The sequence below is a fragment of the Panthera onca genome, chromosome Y (assembly GCF_046562875.1).
Source record: "Panthera onca isolate mPanOnc1 chromosome Y, mPanOnc1 haplotype 2, whole genome shotgun sequence".
In the NCBI taxonomy this organism is placed as follows: Eukaryota; Metazoa; Chordata; class Mammalia; order Carnivora; family Felidae; genus Panthera; species Panthera onca.
Window position 1 is genome coordinate 21,288,419 of NC_138358.1, and position 16,261 is coordinate 21,304,679.

General features: G+C 35.7%; 1 protein-coding gene across 2 annotated transcripts in view; it reads right to left on the reverse strand.

Annotated features, from left to right (window-relative positions):
- Nucleotides 1-841: 841 nt before the first annotated feature.
- Nucleotides 842-16,261, reverse strand: part of LOC145714947 (eukaryotic translation initiation factor 1A, X-chromosomal) — a 795,969-nt gene continuing 780,549 nt past the window's right edge. For both annotated transcript variants that reach the window (XM_081794506.1, XM_081794504.1), the window contains one exon: nt 842-971. Coding sequence is in view for 1 of the 2 variants with exons in the window: in XM_081794504.1 (XP_081650630.1) it covers nt 954-971 (18 nt within the window). In the remaining variant the exon portion in view is untranslated. The remainder of the gene's footprint in view (nt 972-16,261) is intronic.

The window sequence follows — 16,261 nt, forward strand, 5'->3', positions numbered from 1 at the left end:
ACAATTCACTTTACTGGGAGGAACTGTAAGTCATGTTAACTTATGACTCAACTCAAAAAACAAAAACAAACAAACAAAACAACACAGTATTCATCAGTCCACTGGTCTAACCCATCTTCAAGACAGCAAGAGCTGAATAAAATCTAGACTCTTCACTGCTGTTTTCCCAGCAGGGATTCAGTTCTTTATGGCTTCCAAAACCATCCTATACATTTTTCTGTATTTCTCAGATCACTTTGATGATTTCACTTCTACTTCTGGATACCTCTCCCAGGGGTGTTACCTTAATTGAACAGATTCCTCCTAGACTCTACAGCAGACAACCCAGGATACCCACTTTCCTATTATTTTTTTCTGATCATTTTCTTTTTTTATTGTTCTCCCAAAGAAAACATTCTTCCCCTCCAAACTGAATAGTACCAAGTAACATTCTTTTATGACTAGATGATTTTCAGGCTACTGTTACTGAAATACATACATGGGCGTGGGGAAATCTGAAATACCCACATCTTGGAAGATTAAAGTGACTTTTAACACATCTGGTTGAGATTCTCTCTAACTGTGCTTAAGTGAAACTCTACTCTAAAAAATGGTTTCTTTACACATCTGTAAGCAGAAAGAGTTTCCAAGTGTGTGCTTACTCTTTCCCACAGGTTCTGTGTAAGGGAAAACTTTGAATGCTCAGTATAAGGAAATTAAATATACTTACCCACTGTATGCCCTTTAGTTGAGTGACACAGTGTTCATGAATAATGGTTACCTTTTAGAAAAAGCATTTACTCCAAAATTATCACTATGTATCAGGAAATGTAACAAATAATTTGGCAAAATAAACTCCAACCTCTGCAAATTACACTCCTCAATCAGGGTCTGGCCCCTCTACGTGATAGATTTTCTTTTTTGAAGAGTAAAAGCAGTTGTCTCAGGCCAGGCAGGCATGCGCTTTTCACATCTCACATCATTTCACGATACTGGAAAAGTCCCAAGGCAAGTAGATTAAATGTATGGGAACATGAGCTCCCATCCCCTTCTCCACTCCTAGACACCTCAGGAAATTGACCATCAGTCTATAGCACCCTGAAAGTCTAAGTATGATGGTCGAGGACTTGGAATATACCTCGATATAATTCATCATTTAAATATGTTGTTGCTTGTGAGGGCCTGAGATTGACAAAAAGCTCCTGTCCCAGATGAGGTGGTCCCCAACACATAGCCAGACAGGACTTAAAGCTAACTTTATTTATATAAAGATCATTTCAGCTACACCGTCCTGCATCAACTAGTGACTTTTGGGGTCTAACAAGCAGCACACTACTTTCCATCTTAGAGGATGTGGTGAGAGTTTCTACCAGGTGTCCTTTTGTGTCACTTACATACAAAAACCCAGTTTGATTTATTTTGCTTCATCAATTCTTCATGTTCTAGCTTTTGTTGATGTGTCAGGACCAGTGAGTGCCCTTGCATGTGCAGTCCTCCAAACACAACTGCATAAAATTGGAATTATTACTCCCACTTTCTTAAACTAATGTAAAAGTAAAGTTCTGAGAATTTAAGTCATTAATCCAAGATACTACAAGAAGTGGCCATCTAAGTGAGAACGAAGGCTTGAATCTTGAACTTTTATACTCCCACGTCCACACTCTTCCATTTGGTAAGTATCACCTTTGAGACAGACAAACCTCCAAAACAAAACCACGTGGATTTGTGTTTGGCTGAGACAATTAGGGATTTATCATATCATTAAACATTGTGCCAACATTGTATCAATGAGAGCACAAGCAGGGGAGGGGCAGAGAGAGAGGGAGACACAGAATCCCAAGCAGGATCCAGGCTCTGAGCTGTCAGCACAGACTCGAACTCACAAACCGCGAGACCATGACCTGAGCCAAAGTTGGACGCTTAACAGACTGAGCCACCCAGGTGCCTCTCTTAAAACTTATTTGAAAAGCAACAAATAAATCCATCCATTATTAGAGAGTTTGATGTTACATAAAGTTTCCTTCCCTAGATTGCTGTTCCACAAACTGTTTATAACTTTTTTTTACATCCATTTAGATTTTTGTCTTTTACATTTTTTCTCATTCTGGAACAATTACTTATTGTATTTCCTTGCCTAGTTTTCATAAACAATTGTTTCCTTTCACCCTTATTATTTCTAAGTAGTTTATATTATCATACATATTTACTAGAATTCTTAACCCTTAAAATCCTTAATTTCTAGTGAAATGCCTAGCAGGCAATTGTGGGATGTCTTTTACACTAGCATTTTACACTAGCATCTTTACGCTAGCACTGTCAAACTTATAAGTACATTATAAATTGCAGAAGCATGCTATTCCTCTTAGTAAATATTTCCTTGTTCCATGGAAAATGTTTACTAATATATTCAATTTCTCTGTTATATAAAGCCAAAACTAGATAAACCTATGTTCAATTATTAACGGTTCATTACTCTATCTTATCTGAAAATGATCTAGATACTCAATGACTATCCACAATTTACCTTAGCAAACTTTAAAGTTTCAAGTTAGCAAAAGATTTAGGGAAACCATTTCACTATACATGCTATAGCATTGCTGAAAACTTCACCAGAAATCTCATTCCACTTACACCTCTCTAAATCCCTTGCTTTTATTTTTTAATATATTTGGATTACTCATGAAAATATCGTAAAACATTTTTTAAAAGTCATCATACTGAGTTATTTTTCTTGCTTGCAAATTTTGTAACAGAAATAATAACATGAACTTACTTATTAAGCCCATATAGAATAAAAGTTGTATGTCTGTATTATGCTTAATGCTGGCAAATCTGAAGGCATACTTTATAAACTTAAAGTGAATTTTATGATTTTTTTTTTTTTTACTGTAAATTAACCCCAGTCACATAAACTTAACAAATATTTGGGTTAGCACCAATATTTCTGCCAGTCTAAAAAATACTAAATTAGAAAAGCCTTTTTTTTTTTTTTTTTTTTGAGAGAGAGACAGAGACAGAGACAGAGAGAGAGAGAGAGAGAGAGAGAGAGAGAGAAAGAGAGACTCCCAAGCAGGTTTGGAACTGTCAGTGAGATCATGACCTGAGCTGAAGTCGGACACTTAAATGACTGAGCCACCCAGTGCCCCAAAAAGCTTATTTTTAAGCCAAATAAAAATAACTCTATCACAAATTAATTTGAATAAAGTACCCAAAGGAGCGTCTGTGTGCCTCAGTACATTCAGCATCTGAAATTTGGTTTCAGCTTAGGCCACGATCTTAAGATTCATGGTATCAAGCCCTGGGCCAGGCTCTGCAGTGGCAGGGCTGACAAGAAGTTCTAACAGTTGTAAACAATCCTGCCCCTCAACATGGGACCACCCAAACATATAAAACAACAACAAACATAAAGGAACTAATCAATAGTAACACAATAAGAGTAGGGAACTTCAACACCCCATTTCTATCAATGGACAGATCATCTAACAGAAAATAAATAAGGAAACAATGGCTTTGAATGACACACTGCACCAGATGGACTAAACAGATATAATCAGAACATTCCATCATAAAACAGCAGAATACATATTCTTTTCAAGTGCACATGGAACATTCTTTGGACTAGATCATATATTAGGCCACAAAGCAAGTCTCAACAAATTAAAAAAGATTAAAGTCCTATCATGCATCATTTTTGATAACAGTACTATGAAAGTAGAAATCAACCACAAGAAAAACTTGGAAGGAACACAATTATATGGAGGTTAAATGAAATGCTGCTAAAGAATGAATGAGTCAATGAAGAAATCAAAGAAGAAATGAAAAATAATGTGGAAAACATGAAAATAAAAATATAATGGTCCAAAATAGTTGGTAGGCAGCAAAAGCATTTCTGAGAGGAAAGTTTATAACAACACAGAAGAAATACAGATGGCTAACAGACACATGAAAAGATGCTCAATGTCACTCATCATCAGGGAAATAATAATCAAAACCACACTGAGATACCACCTCACACCTGTCAGAATGGCTAAAATAAGCAACTCAGGAAACCACGGCTGTTGACAACTGTGGAGAAAAGGGGAACTCTCTTGCACTGTTAGTGGGAATGCAAACTGGTGCAGTCACTCTGGAAAACAGTGTGGAGGTTCCTGAAAAAATTGAAAGCACTAGAATGCAAAAATTCCACTATCAGGTATTTACACAAAAGATACAAAAATATAGGTTTGAAGGGGCACATGTACCCTAGGAGTTACAGCAGCACGATCAGCAATAGCCAAACTATGGAGAGCTCAAATGTCCATTGACTAGTAAATGGATACAGATGTGGATAGGTATACAGTGGAATATTACTCAGTCATCCCCCAAAATGAAATCTTTCACACATTTTGAGAGCAAAATGTCAATCATAGAAAGACATACGATATGATTTCACTCATGTGGAATTTAAGAGACAAAACAGACGAGCATGGGGAGGGGAAAAAAGAGGGGGAAACAACCCACAAGGGACTCAAGAATAGAGAGCAAACTGATGGTTGCTGGAGGGAGGTAAGTTGGTGAGGGACTACATGGGTGATGGTTATTAATGAGGGCACTTGTGATGAGCACTGGGTGTTGTAAGTGATGAGTCACTGAATTCTACTCCTGAAAACAATATTGCACTGTATGTTGGCTAATTAAATTTTAAATCAAAAAAAAAAAAAAAAAAAAAGAATACCCTAGATAGAATTTGAGGCATGGTAACGTGAGGGTTCAAATTTTATGATTAGTTTCCTGGATGCAGAGGAAACCAAAGCAATGGTGTTGCATATTTTTATGAAAAGCTTTCAGAAGAATTTTCTTTAGAATTCTATTTTAGTAGTGTTTCATTTGTGAGCGATGCAGAGTAGACAGGCCTCTTTATGCTTACCTCTCTTCCTGGTTCACAGTATTAAATACAGTTTTGAAGTGATGGCGATGTTTATAACAACTTTTGGGGGGGATGTTATATAGTGATCTCTTAATTATAAACCTTACAAAATGTCCAAATAATGAGAACTGACACACTTTTGCCTTAAAGAGTATGATCCTGGAACTTGTCATGTAATGCGAAAGGAAAACTTGGGAATGTTCACTGATTTTTATGATTTTTAGTATTGCTTCAGGCCATTAGAGTGGCCTGGATGTGTGCTAAAAGCCAAGCTTTAAAAGCTTTTGCTAAGCAACTATTTAAAGTAAGTCTTATTTCGACAGAGTAAAATTGTTAAAAAGAACTTATAACAAAAGAAAAAAATCATATTTAAGGTTTTTGTTTTAATGGTCACTATTGGGAAATGAAAGTGTCTCCTATTTTGACAAATATTAGAGGTGTTCTATACAACAAAATGTTAGAACAGGAGCTTTGATTGAAATTATGACGTTCAAATTGTTTCAAGTCCAGACATTGTATGGCTGTGTACTAGTCATCAAAGGTCTTAGAAAAATTCTCAATCGTCTTTGAAAGGGTCTGTGTGGTATGATGTCTTCAGTGTGGCCATTCCAAGGTAAGAACTATAAAACATGTGAGATACACAGGACTCTCACAATTCTCATCTGTGAGATTCCTTCCCAAGTGAATTCCATACTTGGACTTGAGAATATTTGGTGAGAATATTTTCTCTGATAAATTTCTCTCTGAAAGCAACTAAAGTCAGTAAGCCTAAAGAGCATTTTGCATTTCCTCAAACGTGCTCATTTTCTCAGAAACACAGATCTGATGGATTCTTTCAACTACCTAGTCATTTTGTTAAAATCACAGGATCAGTTTCTAAATGTAGCAACCAAATAGGTGTGACATAACCTCTTTTCTCTATGTAGTCTGTTACATATCAAAGTTTCTAACGCCATCTTTTTGTCTCTAAGAATGAGGGAAGTGGAAAGTACAGATGGAAGCAGAATACAATGTTGGGATAAAGAAAACTGCTACATCTTTTTTCTTTCTTTCTTTTTTTTTTTTTTAGCGAAACACTCAATCTTCTACCTTTTCTAATATTTATTTCATGGTAATATTGAAAGTTGGAAAGAGTTTAAATGATGAAACTCATAATTGCTTAAGGGCACTGACAAAATGAGAGCTCTTTAAATAAAGACAAAATTATTTTCTTCAAAGCAGTTTATGTGATTGGGTATAAAAATAAATAAAAAACAACCAGCGTCACCTATAGTCTCCAGAAGATTACAAGAGTCAGCTTTGTGAATTTGGTAGGTAGTAGGTTCAATGTTTTAATTCACTATCTAGAAGTCACTGTAGCTTAGTTTGCACTATACTATGTGTGGAGGTGCCAGGCGGCCTAGCAGCTCTGCCCAGTGTCACACAGCAGACCAGCAGGAGCACCGGCAGACCTAATCGATCTGGATCTGACCAACCCGTGCTCTGGGCTCATTCCAGTGTCCCTGAGAAGTGCTGGCCCAGTGGACTCAGGTTGCTCTCCTCACTCCTCATCATTTTGTAGTCTTCCTGCTTCTGTGGTGGGTTATTTGATGCCTTGACAGTTTTACATAATGGTTACTGATGGCATATATATTGAGTTTTTATATTGAGGTTTAAAAGGGAAACGGTCTCCTTCCCAGAGGATGGACCTGTGGAAACTGAGCAGGTGGATGTCCTTCCCAAAATGCAGATTACTCCCAAAGAATGAGTCAGGTGACATTTAAAACCATGGGTTCTGAAGATGCTCAATTTTCAAAGTCCCAAAGTTCTGAATGAAAAAGTCTTTAACAATGCTCTCCAAACCACATACTTGGAGTTGGAGCCCAAAGGTCCAACTGTTTTTGCTACACTGTTCTAGGTGGAGGAAAGCTCAATGCGCCATCAGTCAGCCCCAGGAACTACAACCAACCCCTCATATGCATTAAGTTCTTACACGAAGGAAGGTGAAGGCTTTGATACTTACATCGAACACCTCACGTATTCAAGAATCTTCACAGATTGTATTGGTCAGGTTTTATTTGTAGGAATGAAGGAACATTCCCAGTTTTGAGCCATTCTTTCATGACAATTCCACAAAACTGAATGTAACTTTATAAATATTTTTAAAAGACATAGTTTTTTAAAATATTTAATATTCTGGTAATCTGATTTTGAATTATAAATGCCAAGATTCTGCTGGGGGTTTTAAAATGTTTTTTTAGTATTTTTTTTAAGAAGGCAAAACTGTACACTTTTAGACTGTTTTTAGGAGTTAATTTCATGTACTGAAAATAAAAAATTTAAACATATTTTCACCCTTATGTTTATGGCAGCATTATTTAAAATAGAAAACATAAGGAAGGATTCTAATGTCTATCAATAGATAAATATCTATTTGTCAATAGATAAATAGATAAAGAAGTGATACATCTATCCAGCCACACACAAAAAAGGATGTGGAATCCTGACATTTATGACAATATGGACCTAGACCTAGGGTATTATGGTTAAGTGAAACAAATCAGACAGAAAATGAAAATACCATATAACTTCACTTACATGTGGGATCTAAAAAAACAAAAATTAATAAGCAAAAGGCACAATCAGACCGACAAACATAGAATAAAACTGACGGTTACAAAAGGGGATGGGATAGTGACTGTGGAAAATAAGAGAAGGGCCGTGGGAGGCACAGGCTTTCAGTTATGGAATAAGTAAGCCACAGGGATGAAAGGCACAACAAAAAGAACACAGTTATATGGTGACAGATAGTAACTGCACTTGTGGTAAGCATAGCATAACATATGGAATTGTTGAATCACTGTGTTCTCCATTTGAAACTAATGTCACATTGCATGTCAATTATATTCAAAAACGTTTAAATGTTATATATGTGTGTAACCATATATATGCCATAAACACACAACTGAATATTACTCAGCAACAAAAAAAAATGTTTGCCATTTTCATTTCCAGAAACAGTTATGAACATAGAATAGAGGCTCTTATGCTAAATGAAAGAATTCAGAAAGCACAAGATAAATACCACATGGTTTCACTTATATACGGAAACAAAACAAGTACCACCCAAAACCAAAACCAAACAAACAATAAAATATACAGAACAAACTCTTGATTTCAAGAAGAGAAGTTGGGAGGGGGTAGGGAGCAGGAGGAGTGAAATAGGTCAAGGGGACTAAGAGGTGCAAACTTCCAATTATAGAATAAAGTCACTTGGGTGAAAATACCCAACATGGAATATAGTCAAAATACTGCAATAACATTGCATGGTGACAGATTGTGATTATAGAGTAATTAATAGAATTGTTGAAATATCATACTGAATAATATATCTGAAACGAATATAACATGTATGTCAACTAACCTTCAGCAATAAAAAAGAAACTATTTGTCAAAAAAACTGTGGAAGGGAGGGAGAGAGGGAGGGAGGGAGAGGGAGAGAGAGCGGGAGGGGGAGGGGAGGGGAGGGAGAGGGAGGGAGAGAGGGGGAGGGGGAGAGGGAGAGGGGGAGGGGGAGAGGGGGAGTGGGAGAGGGAGGGGAGGGAGAGGGAGGGGAGGGAGGGGGAGGGGGAGAGGGGGAGGGGGAGAAGGGGGAGGGGGAGAGGCAGGGGGAGGGGGGGGAAAGAAAGAGGCTCAGTCAGTTAAGCATCCGACTCTAGATTGCAGCTCAGATCATGATCTCACAGACCCTAGTCAGGGTCTGTGCTGACAGCCTGGAGCCTGCCTGGGATTCTTGCTCTCCCTTTCTTTCTGCCCCTCTCCCTCTCGGGCTCTCTCTCTCTCTCAAAAATAAGTATTACTGTGTTAATTAGCTAGAATTTGAATAAAATCTTGGAAGAAAAAAATAAAAGAAATAAAATCTCTATCAGTTATCTAGTAGGTGGGTCAAAGAGAAGATAAAACCTATTTGGACCTTTGAAAATCCAACTAAACCTCTACCTAACAACCTCGTATCTTAAGATAGCAACAGGACTTTTACTCTGATTTTCTTCCTATTTTGTGACCCTCCACGTAAACAGAGCAAAACACATACTGAAAAGGACTGTCCTGATAAAAGTTATAAAAAGTTGGCCAAAATATACATTTCACTAACAGACCTTAACATATATATTGAATGACTTAAAATAGTATTTTCATTTTAGTAATTTAGGATTGTCAGTTTCTCATTAGAAACTAATGACCTGGGAAACCTGGGTGGCTCAGTCAGTTAAGCATCCAACTCTTCATTTTGGCTCAGATCATGATCTCATGGGATTCTTGGGATTCTCTCTCTTTCTCTCTTTTCCTCCCTCCCCCCAACTGCACTGCTTCTCTCTAAAAAAATAAATAAATAAACGTAAAAACAGAAAGAAAGTCGTTTGAAGTATGAACAACAGAGGATCCTGTAAATCAAAAACCAAAAAACAGCCAACTGATGCAGGAGCTGTTTAATACTTTATTTTTTCATTTTTTAATGTTTTTATTTGTTTTTGAGAGTTGAAAAAGACAGAGCATGAACATGAGCAGGGGAAGGGCAGGGAGAGAGAGAGACACACAGAATCCAAAGCAGGCTCCAGGCTCTGCGCTCTCAGCACAGAACCTGACATGGGGCTCAAACTCACAAACCGTGAGATCATGACCTGAGCCAAAGTCAGATGCTCAACCAACTGAGCTACCCAGGCGCCCCTAATATTTTTGAATTGCAAATAGTTTGCATCTGACTTTATTACTCCAACTATAATAGGAAAGAACACATCTTATTTAAGTTGGTATTAAAATACTATGGCAAAAAGGTATATTAAGGACAAGAGAATAAAATGACCAGAGCTATCAATATTTAAACTCTAAACTACTACTAAGATTATAGAACACTTGAACATTCTTACAGTCATCGTACAAAGGAAATTTAAGCAACTTAGAGAATTCCATCTTCAAGTTAAATCTGTGTTGAATTAGATGAGGTTGATTGCACCTTAAATATTGTATTGAAATGAATATGCATATAGAAGAACCTCAGATGCAAACAAAATAAATGGTAATTATATAACATGATATTTGACTATTTTATAATACAGAGTCCTGCATACCAAAATTGTGGAAGTCAAACAACATGCTATTAAACTACCAAAGGATTAGGGCACCTGAGTGGCTCAGTCCACTAAGGCTCCAAGTTGGGCTTAGGTCATGATCTCAGGGTTAGTGGAATGAAGACCCACGTTGGCCTCAAGCACCGCATCAGGCTTGCTGCTGTCAGGTAAGAGCTGCTTCAGATCCTCTGTTCCCCCTTCTCTCTGCCCCTCCCCCGCTTGTGTGCACTCTCTAACAAAACTAATAAAAATAAACATTAAGAAAGCCATAATACTTCACACACACACACACACACACACACACACACACACACACACAAACGACCAAAGGATCAAAGTACAAATCACAACATAAAATACTTAATAACAAATTAAAGTGAAACTACAGCATACAAGCCACAGCAAAATCAGTAAAAGGGGGAAAATTTAGTTATAAATCCTTAACATAATAAGCAGAAAAGGTCTCATATCAATGATCTGATTTTATACCTTAACTAACCAGAAAAAGAAAAACCTAAAGCTACAAAGAAGAAAGTAAAGATTAGACGTTAAGTGAAAGAGAAAAAAACTAATAGAGAAAATCACTGAAACCAAAAGTTGGTTTTCAAAAAGATCAACTGGGGCACCTGGGTAGCCTAGTCAGTTAATCATGCGAATTGGGTTCAGGTCAAGATCTCACGGTTCATGCTGACAGCTCAGAGCCTGGACCCTGCTTCAGGATCTGCATCTCCCTCTCTCTGCCCCTCCCCACCTTGTGCTCAGTGTCTCTCTCTCTCTCTCTCTCTCTCTGTCTCTCTCTCTCTCTCTCTGTCTCTCTCTCTCTCTCTCAAAAATAAACAAACTTTTTTTTTAAAGATCAATAAAGCTGACTAACCTTTAGCTGTATGGACTAAGAAAAAAGAACTAAGACTCAAATTTCTAAAGTCAGAAATAAAATGGGGAACCACTACTGAGCCTACAAAAATAAAAAGTATTATGTGAGTACTTTGAAGTCGTATGCTGACAATTTGTATAGTCTAGATGAAAGATAGGTTTATAAACAACATTCATCAAGAATACATCACAAAAAAATGGAAAACTCTCTCATGGAATCCTGTACCTGAGCTACAACTTTAATCCAACTAACGGTTTAATTATGATTCTGTATTCTTCAAGATGAAACATTAAGCTGGACTGTTCCTGACCAGCAAGAAAGAAATTCTGTATCATCAGAATCTTGGTCTTTTCAGGGTATAACAAAATCCTACAGACTGGATGGCTTGTAACAGCAGAATTTTATTTCTCACAGCTGTGAATACTGGAAGTCCAGGATGCACATGCCAGTCATTCCTGTTTGTGTTCTGCTGAGCGCCTTCTGAAACTTTCTTTGTAACACTGACCCTAATACCTCCTAAAGGACACTCTTCCTAATACCATCATCATCTTAACCATGTTAAGGTTTCAACAGAAGAATTTTAAGGACTGCACAATCAGACCATAACAACTAGCAAACACAAATACTGGTGTAGTTTACATAAGGAAAATCTTTAGACAAACTATATTTGTTACAGGAACAAGTAAGAAAAAAGATGTTTTGAGTGGCTCTCTACTTAACACAAACTGCATCACATATGAAAGTTCTGACATTCCTGGCAGAATGTTGAGGAATATGTAAATTCAATAGCATCCTTTTATGTATAAAAGGCTACATATATCAGGCAAGTTTTGATTACTTGGAAGACAATTCGTAACTCAATTCTTCACAGATATTTTCTTTACAGTATTAAAAACAATTCCTCAGTCTCAGACACATTCCACCTTTGATAAATGTTCAGGAACTTCACAGAAAAGAACCATGAACTACATTTGTGCATTTTCATTTCTTATTCTTAGATTTAACTATGTATGTATTCTGGCATCAGATTTGGCTCAAGTTGTAACATTTAGGAAGTAAAATTATGGCAAAGTGAGATGAAACAATATGAAAGTTTATTCTCCTCTCTATTTGTTATATTTATAATTTTGAAACCAGGTCAAAGTGTATTTACTCATTGCTAAAAACTCCTCGGGAAAATAACTATGCTTTACAAACTACCTGATGAATCCTTTCCATTAATGTGGTGTAAGCTTTAACAGTGGTAGTGGTAACTAGCCTCGCTTTTAATTTCACCTTATTACAGTTGATAACTCTGAAATAAACAGAAGGTCAAATAGAAAGATTATGATCTAAACTCCTACTAAAATACACACAGAAGTTGCTACATAAAATAAAATACACCAATAACAAAGCAAGGAAAAATACACTCAACAACACATTTTATTATATTTCTCAGTGCTGGTTCCCGCTACCCCAGCTAAGGGATACTTTAAGAAAAACTTACTTTATGGAAGTTACTATAAAATTAGTTTTTCATTATACATTGTAATTTAATTGCTCATAAAGTCCAAAATTATGAGTTACAATGCATATGACTTTGACAATAAATCACATATGTTAACATAACCTTTCCTGTGTAAGAAATATCCTACTTATTTCACAGTCAGAGCTATCTTATTTGAAAAATTTTCTATAAATATTAAGTAAAAACACTACCAACTTAGATGTCAATACTTCAAATATAAAGATAACCAGGTTTCCTAGCCCTGAATTTTTGCAACTACTAACATTACAAATTGAAAAATGTTATTTAAACCGATGTCCTAAAAATGCAATTCGGAAATGCTTTTTTTTTTTTTTTTTTATGATGGTGGCAACATAAAATGATGAAAATAATGTGTAAGTTATCAAGCTTAGAATGAAATACATATGGCCACATAAATATGAAAATAGCCCCCTTTCTTGACTTTAAATGTGGACTTCCACCTTCCTTAAATTATATCAAAAATCTTACAGAACATCTAGGTAACTCGAATATACATAAAGATTCTGTTAACATACTAGCTGGAACATGGTTTACCAAAACCTATGATGATAAGGCAATTTATTCAAAACACCTATTAACTACAATAAAATAGTCACAGTGGAAAAGACACTTCTTCTTCGTTTCTTTCTACTGTTTAACAGCAGGTATTACAGTCTTTTCCCCCTAAGTTCCATTATATCCAAACAATAAAATTTCACTTAAATAATTCAGCTAAGTCAGTTTTTAGAGAAATATAATCCTTTTAAACAATGAAAATAGATCAGCATGTCTTAACAAAATACATTCATACTAAATGATGTTTTAGTCTTCTTTTAACAGGTGTGATAGCCAAAATCCAAATTGTAGAACAATCCTCAGAAACCATGTTCAATTTAGATCTGTAAGTGAAAAAAAACATGAAATCCACTGAAAACTAATTCTTATAATACAATAAATAGTCTACTGCATAATAAGGACCCTTTATACTATCTGAAATATAAAGCCTTTGAATGAAAAATTTTATATACTAGGTATTTCTCAATTCCTGTCTGTTGCAGTCATTATGAACTCTCTGAGAATGTTATGTTATGCAAATTATTCTCAATGACATTTACAATCTCCTTCTCTATTTTCATGCTGGTGACTTGAGATCTTACATTTTGAGAGTGGGAACACACATGTGGAAGTATAAGCGCCTTAAAAATTAAAAATTAAATTATATTAAAAATTAAATTGTAAGTACCTTAAAAATTAAAAATTAGGAAAGTCGGGTCCTAGGCCAAAATATCCTCTTCATATTCACATACACTTCTACTTCAGCTCCTACCTAGCCTTTGAACCTAACTCAGCTGTCAAAAAGTTCATATCTGTCCTTAATGCACAATGCAATTGTCACATTAAGTTTTGGCACAGAAAATAATCACCCTACTGTCAGAGGATTAATTTAGTCATAAGAATACTCTGGCTCATGGTCCACAAATAAGGTACATAAAGAAAATTTTAACAATTATGTTCTTCTTCATCCTTTTTTATTTCCTACTTCTAGGTATGTTTTAAAATGTATCCAACTTTTTCAAAATTTTTTTAAACGTTTATTTATTATTGAGAGACAAAGAGAGAGCATGAGCAGGGGAGGAGCAGAGAGACAGGGAGACACAAAATCTGAGGCAGGCGCCAGGCTCTGAGCCATCAGCACAGAGCCCAATGTGGGGCTCGAACCCACGAACTGAGAGATCGGACGCATAACCAACTGAGCCACCCAGGTGCCCCTAAAATGTATACAACTTTCATTAAATAGTACCCTATGTTTAAAAATGCATAAATACATGGTAAAAAAAAAAAATCTGGTAAAAAGCTACACTGGAGGTATGTACTCAATTTTCTTCAATTCATGGAAATAATCTAAATGATTTGGAAATATATTAAAAAATAATATGGAGCTGTAGCTGAATAGAAGGACTGGTCTGGTAGATCAAGTATAGAAAAATGTAAATTGTCTAACCTTGGTACTATATGTAAAGGCGTTCGTTTCACTTCGAAAACTTCCAACTTCTCTGAATGTCTGAAAATGCTCTTAATAAAATAAAGGGCTTTGTTGGTGATGAAAAGATCTGGAAATCCCCGATCTAGATCAATGATTACCAACGTGACAGCAGCATCAGCATCATGTGTGGTGCTCAACTTACACTTACCAAAGACTGGCTTTGTATTTTTGAACAACTCTACTAATTGTGCTGCACAGTATTTGACAGGAATAAATGCTCTACACATTTTTAAATTCCAAGTATTAAATCCAAGACTTAACACTAATATTTTTGGATTTGTGGTCTCTGAATTACTTTTTTATTACAGAGGTATTAAAAAAAAAAAAGTCTAAGCCTGATAGAAATCTAAGATATATCACCATCCCAATTATTTCATCCACACATGCCAAGAAAATCAGGATGAATTTTATTTACATACAGTAACAGCAAAACAGTGAGACATTCATTATTACTTTTATTGCTCTAACTGCTTTATCACTAAGAGAAATAACCACGTTCCACACAACACTGATACGTGATAAAATTGTAATCCCAATACATTAAGTTGACAACAGACCTCCGGTTTGAAGTATATTGCAATTTGAATGCTTCAGCAAGCTGGTTCAAACAAGAACCAGCTTTTTACATGCTAGTATTTCATCTAGGAGAAGGTACATTCTCAAAACTGCTACATTTCTTAATAGTTACCTCTCATTAAAGCAAGTTATCATCATGAAGTATCTATGTTAGAGGAAATAATATTGCTCTTTTCAGAAAGAAATGCTTCAAAGGCCTGTAAGGTTTCTCAGAGAAAAGAAATGTGTAACTAGATGGTTTCAGAACATTAATGAACTTTCAAATGAAAGGAGTGATCTCAACAAGATACCGAATTTAAGTGTTCAACATTCCCAGATTAAAGGTTTCTTTGTATGTAATTCATAAATAAAAGAAATAATAAACACAAGGTTTTATCCACTACTTACATCATCAATGTCTTCATCGTCATCTCCAATATCATCAAACTGGATTTCATCATCATCTCCAGGACCAAACGTATCTGTTTCATTGATTTTAGCTGAAGACAATAATTAATATACTTATATACATATATTCATGATGTTATTAGATAAACTGTCTATAAAAAGAAACAAGTCTGGGGCACTTGGGTGGCTCAGTTGGTTAAGCCTCTGCCTCCTGATAAGAGCTTAGCTCATGATACTGTGGTTGTGAGATGAAGCCCCAGTGGGATTTTCCAACTCCCCCTCTCTCAACACTCCCCCTGCTTACACATAAATACAGGAAAAAAAAAAAAAAAAGAAGCAGCAGCAGCCTGATATAAAATACAAACTATATTAGAAAAAGATTCTTAGAAGTGGTATTTCAATTCAACCAACATTTCATTACACGAAAAATACTGCTAACTTGTGTGGAACAACCCATCGCACAGAGAAAATTCACAATGAAATAAGAAGTTCAATGCTAAGTCATTACAATGAAGGGTGTATGTGTGTAGTTTTATTTTGTTCAAAACTGTAGTGTAAATAAAGTAGGCAGGTTCTAATTACACTTAGTAGTTACATATTTCCCAAGTATGCTTCAAGGAGCTTTTCTGTGTTTTATTTTTTAAGGAGTTTGAAACAGGCTAGGAGCCTACTGTCAGCATACATAAAGTTCTCCTAAAAACAGCTAGTCTCTCAACTTACCAAATCTGTCAAAGAGTTAATTAAATCATTTTTATCCCTAAGCAATAAGAGTTTAGCACTTTTAAAATGCAAATAATTTCATCAGAAATTTCAGGCTTATGGAAAAATCTTGCATTTTCATAATAAAATTCAATAGAGTAAAACATATAAAAGAAAATAGCTG